General features: G+C 44.7%; 1 protein-coding gene across 1 annotated transcript in view; it reads left to right on the top strand.

Annotated features, from left to right (window-relative positions):
* The window catches only part of CTNNA1 (catenin alpha 1), a 90,588-nt gene that overhangs the window by 59,782 nt on the left and 24,806 nt on the right, over positions 1 to 6,000 (top strand). The window contains exon 9 of the mRNA XM_010718865.1: positions 5,042 to 5,134. Within this exon, the coding sequence (XP_010717167.1) occupies positions 5,042 to 5,134 (93 nt within the window). The remainder of the gene's footprint in view (positions 1 to 5,041; positions 5,135 to 6,000) is intronic.

The following is a 6,000-nucleotide window of genomic DNA, read 5'->3' as shown; positions in this document are numbered from 1 at the left end:
TTCTTATTCATTTTAAATGGGGCAATTTTGGCTGCTAAAGGCAGGAGTTTGCGTTCCCAGAGAAACTGTAATATGAAAACAAACCAAAAAAAAAAGGGAACAAAAAGCTGAAATTTTGGAGTTTAATCAGAAACGAAAATACTAAGAACACTTCTGAGAAGCGTTGTTTGCGTGCTACTGAAACTCCTGAATTACCTGTGTGTGAGTATGGGTTTTGTCTTATTTTTGCACAGGGGTTTGTGAGCATCAGTTGAGAGGATGCTGGTTATTGTCCAACTGCAGCGTTGAGTTTTTCAATAGGAACGCTGAAAACTCTTACCTCTGGAATGCTGGTTTTGCACCCGGGGTTTCAAAGCAAGAGTAGTCAGGCTCTTAAACTCAATTAGTGCTTGTTTGTTCCGTGCGTGGAGAGACAATCCTGATTTGTAACGGTGCCATGTGGCAGAGGCGGGCTCTGACAGTTTCAAATAAATTATGTAACAACAAACTCATTACTGAGCCTTCTTTGGATCGCACCGTTGCTGCGTGGTTGCATCCAGCACCCACTTAAGTGTGCTTTGTGTGTTTGGCTTTCTGGAGAGGCTGCCCTACAAATACGGCCCGTAGGTAAGGAGCAGGAGTGTGGTGGTTATGCTTTGAAGTCAGCCCAGGTGCACTGAACAGAAACGTTCACGTAAACTTTCAGCATCAGCCTTCAAAATCCTTGAAAAAAGGCAGGTTGGATGTGTTAGGGATTATAGTTCGTTTTCTCTCTCCTGTGTTTTTTGTCTTCTATTGAAAAAGCAATTTGTTAAGGCTTTACTAAACAGTCCTGTATAAAGTAACCCCACTCCTTAAGCTAGGATGTCCAGTGCAGAAGACACTTTAACAGCTGCAAAGCCGTGGCCGTATTTCTCGATGGCTTGCAGCAGTGCAATATAAGAAGTTCATGCTGACCCCACACTGGTGTTGCTGAGGCTGCTGGAGGCTCAGCTCCTGAGTTGTCATAGGAACAAATTTTAAGCGAAAGGAATAAATAATGAATTTCAGGTGAAAAAGGTGAGCGCTGCCTAATGTCAGAGAAAGCAATTGTCTGGAACATCCGACAACACAAACGTGGGCTGGCAAATTGTTGCTAATGGAGGAAAAAAATTACTATAAAAATATCAAGACTCTTCCTGATTAAAAATAGTAAATTCTGAAGAAAAATAGCTAGAACTGTGACAGATGGTATCGTTTTCCCCTATTCTTTTAATTTGGAAACGCACCTTGTTGCTGATAGCTTGTTTCCAGTTGACCCTTTGCACGGGGGTGGTTAACTGGCTTCTCCTCAAAAGGTGTCATTCCATCTCAGTGTCATCTCTGAGAAAAACTGATCTGAGTTCCAGCACAGGTTGGTTGCAGCAGCTCGGGGTTCTGCATGGCAGAGGTTTGTTAGCTGGGGCTGCAGGCGCAGTGGCAGCGTGGCTGTGCCCTGCGCATCGCGCTGCTGCTTCACGTGCCTCTTGCTGAGGTGGGTTGAAGCTCATCCCTGCTGCCTTCCGGGATCCACAAAGCAGGGTCTGGGAGGTGGCTGCGCGCTCTGGCAACTACCGGAGCCTTGAAGTTGCATCAAAAAGATGCTTTTAATTCGGTCTAGTTGTGCTGCAAGCAGTATCCAAGCACCTTGTCTTGCTTTCCAGCCTGCCTATGTGTTTTTTAAATTCTTTCAAGAAATTGGCCATTATGACCGATTACATTATTTGCAATTTTTTGTCTCCTTTGATGCCTGTGCCAGCAGTGCTTATGTAAAGGGGCTTGATGATATTGAATGGTAAGAATGAACAAATGCAGCGGGAATTCAATTGCTATTTTGCTCTCAAGCACAAGTGTTCTTTCTAAATCAAATCTGACCACTTACTATGTCAGTCAGCTATGTTGTTGGCGAGACGGGAAAACTATTTCATTTCCATTTGATTTGAAGGGAGCTTCTGTTTGCTTGAGGTGCTCCGTTTTATTTGAAAGGTTTAGAAATGAATATGATCTCCAAACGCTCTGCATGCTTTAGAACAAATTTAGTCACTTTTGATCTTCATCTTGGCTACAGAACCCTGTGCGTTATGTGCACGTATGGCCAGGAGCTCCTTCTCCTCCCCCTGTCAGGGAGCTTGAAGTTCTTTGCCAGGTACCAGGCAGGAGTTAGCAGTGAGCTGTGCTTTCAGACACTTCACAGTTCAGTTTCCTAATCATCCAGGCGCCCAGTGCAGCCGCTGTGTGCCATCCCACAATTTGTGCCATGGAGCACTGGCCCGTTAATGACAGTTTGAAATACGTAATTGTAATGTCATTTACAGCTTGATTAATGAGTTGACACAGCACTTGTAAATTTGGGATCTGGGGAGTTTTGTGAGTTGTTGCAACAGACCGAGTGTGTCTGCGCAGTAAGCATTGCATTGCTGTGGGTTTGGGGTTTGACCCACTGCGCTCTAAACTCATCGTGACATTCTTGCTTTAGATTTGATGTTCAGCACAGTTTGCTGGGAAGTTTGTCTGCTAATCTGGCAGAGGAGCTAATCTGCCAAAGCAAATAGCTTGCTCTGGGACTAACGCGCTGAAATGAAGTGTTCGGATTTGGAGGCGCAGAAGTAGGATGGAATGTGGCAGCCAGCAACTGGATTGTCTTCAACTGCCAAGGAAGCTCAGTCACGGAAGCACACACACTTCTTTCATAAAGGTTGGCAGTCCCTGTCGGGCCGTTTCTAAAGAAGAATTGCCATCAGTGAGGTATTCAGAAGAAAAATGACTGTACAAAAATGACTGTGCAAAAAAGCAAAATTGCATAGCACCATGGTGGGGACACTCAATTACCAACTTCTTTGCCTCTCTGTATTCAGACAGAGCGAGGATTCTCTGTGCTTGATTCATCACACTTGGCTTGAGAGAGAGCACAACATCTCCAGATAGCGGAGAGGCTGATTCTGCAGTGCCTCAATGTAGCTTTTATCCAGCCCCATCTCAATAGGGCTTTGTGTTCTTCTCACTTCTAGAAACCATAACTGCTGCTGGGGAGGCAGAAATGACGTCGAAATCTGGACCGTAAGAAGTATTGGCAAACTGGTATTTCTCAAAAATATGAGCCGTGCTTAAAACAACAGCAAAACCTTTATTTGACTTCTAAATCATGACATCTTACTGTCCTTTTATTTTTGAGCCTCTAAACTAAAGCATAATACACCACAGCTCACTGCAAGCTGGCGATTTAAGATGCAGCAGATCTAAAACAAACCAACCCTCTGTTCAAAGGAAAGCTCCTTCCTGGCAAGGTGTCACTGAGGGTGCCCTGTTGGTGGCCGTGCCACGCAGGGTGACAGAACCTCTGCTGAGCTGGGAGCACACAGCACAGCCCTGCAGGGAGGCCTCACCTTTTGGTGTGGGGCCTCATCTCTGCGGGCTGTGGCAGAAGAGAAAGTGGAGAAGTTCAGCAGTGGTACTGCAGAAAGCTGGCACAGTTCTGTACGGCGTGTGTTGACGCCGCGTAGTCTTCCTTTCAACTTGGGTTTGTTTTTGTCCAAATATATGCTGCAGCATCTGTTTACTCAGCCGTGCCGTGCTGGAAGCACACCTCTCCTCCTGACAGCTGACGGCTTTACATCCTCTGTAACTCGATTTGGATCTGGGGGAAGGAAGATGTGTGCTTTGTGATGGGAACTTGCTGCGGTCCCAAAATTAATAATGGAATTGATGAAACACTCCACTCAAGTCTGTTGGCGTGTGGTTGATGGTTTGTGGGACAGTAATGTATTCTGTGTGGGAACATCTGCTGTAAAGGGAACGGCTTGGGGAGGGGGAAAGCATGTGATACAGCTGCCAGAACTACTTCAGAGTGACTTGTGTACGAGTGCACGGGATGGTTTAACTAAGGGGAGGATGGAGTTTCCCCATTTTGTAGAGGAAAGTCAGTGTAGAAACCTGGTTTGTGGTGCTGCTGCGTATCTGCTGGTTCACAGTGGTGCTTTACAACACCTAACTGGGGTTTTGCAGGTTGCTCTGCCTCTGGAATGACAGTACTCAGTGTTCGTCTCAGTTCACTCCATACTATTTTTACAGCTCTGTGTTCAAATGGCTCAGAATAACATGCTTGTCACTCACCTGTCAGCTGCAAAATGTAACTTACTTCAGACTTCCTTCCCCTGAGAGTAGCTCCAATAGGAGGAATATCTTCAATTACCAAAAAAGTCTGTGCTGTCCCCGTCCTGTGTACTCCTAAGAGGCAGTTGGTAACAGGAGGTCCTCTGGTTCAGAGTGGCCTACTTAAGAGTGTTGCTGTGCAGCAGGTCAAGGTCTGGGAGAAAAGTTTTAGCATCGCGATGCTGGTCCAATTTTGGGGAAGTGGGGATGGGTCTTCAGTGTCATCCGTACCAGCATGTGGCTTTATTTGGTGAATTCCAGCACGAACAGAGGGCTGGGTTCTGCCTGTTGGATCCTGCAGCCCTTGACTCAGTGGGAAGTGCATCAGGATCCAGTGTGCCGTCGCTGAGGTCTGCTTCGTACAGCATCAGCAGAACAGAGGGAGCTGTGCAGCACCTCTGCACTTCTTGCATATGTGAATTGCTCGGTAAGCCCGTCTCCAAGTGTTTCTGGGTTCACATTAAGCTAGATGTACAAAGCTTGTAGTGTCCCTACAAGCATCGGAACGTTTAATCCTCACGTGTGTTGAAGCTGAATTGTTGTTTTTCAAATTGTTTGATTGCTGCTGTCTCACTCACTGAGTTGGAATGGGCCTTTCAGCTTTGGCTTCACGTGCTGCCAGTGATGCTCTCATCTGATTTACTGTCAAGAGAACTTCACCAAGTGGGTGGAGACACCGAGCTGTCTGTCCTCTGAGTAGTCATTCAATTTTATCATCCAATATTTTGCGACTGGAGACAGAACAAATGTCATTAGTGATTTCAGAATTCATTAGAACTGAATCATGGTGAACACTTTGCATTTTGTGACATGTCACTGGTCACAAAGCTCCTTGTAGAAGAAAATAAAAATCACTTGCTAACAGTTCTTTGTTTTTTTCCCCATTCTGACACAGGTTGCCAACTTGGCCTGTTCCATCTCAAACAACGAGGAAGGTGTGAAATTGGTTCGCATGTCAGCCAGCCAGCTTGAAGCCCTTTGTCCCCAGGTAATGAAGCACATAAGAACCTGCACCTTGCCTGGGTAACTTGGCGAGTGGTTCTGATATCTTACGCCTGCTTATAGACTTGTCTGCAGGTCTTGACATTTTCCTTAGTGCCTATAGAGAATTAAGTGCATCATGACTTACATACTTAAAGCAACACAAGAGAAAGTAATTAGATGAGTGATAAAGATGAATCTTGCAGTTCTTTACATAGTAGCTGTAAGTCCCTCTTGCTGGGAATTCTTGTAACCTGTGAGACAGGTTTACTGTTTACTGTGGACGTTCATGTTGCAGAAGATGTGTTATCAAGTCACTGCCTCTGCTCGTGTGCGTGTGCTATGATTATTATTTTTTTTTTTTACTATAAGTAGAATATAAATACACCAATAAATCTTCCTGATAGACCACAATCAGTAAAAGCTGGCTATGCAAGAGGAGTTTCAACCTGTCTGAGACTGTTCTTTAATTAATAACTTCTTAACGACAACAAGGAAATTAGGTTTATATGAGAGCCAGGCTATGCTCTTTCATTTTGATGCTCCAGTTGTTGGCATTTAAAATATCAAGAAACGAATGAACTTTGAGGGCTGTAGAGTGCTGTCAGTTCTTGTGGTTACATCTTGTAAAGCATCGGGAAGTTCAGGTCTAAAACACACAAATATGCTGCTGTTGGTAACTAGGTACTGATGGAAAATACATCCTCAAAAGTGGCCATAGGGCACTGTGTGAAAATAAGGTATGTTGTCATCTCAGGATTACTTGGAATTTGTTCCCTTTTTTCCATATGTATATGGAAACAGAAGGGACCTGTGCAGATCTATAAGTTCTTTGAAATCGTGTTTGTTTCAATCTCTTCTTTTCTTTCTTTG

Source organism: Meleagris gallopavo, chromosome 15 (genome assembly GCF_000146605.3).
Source record: "Meleagris gallopavo isolate NT-WF06-2002-E0010 breed Aviagen turkey brand Nicholas breeding stock chromosome 15, Turkey_5.1, whole genome shotgun sequence".
In the NCBI taxonomy this organism is placed as follows: domain Eukaryota; kingdom Metazoa; phylum Chordata; class Aves; order Galliformes; family Phasianidae; genus Meleagris; species Meleagris gallopavo.
The sequence above is the reverse complement of the archived record's forward strand: the minus strand, read 5'-3'. Positions and strand labels throughout refer to the sequence as shown.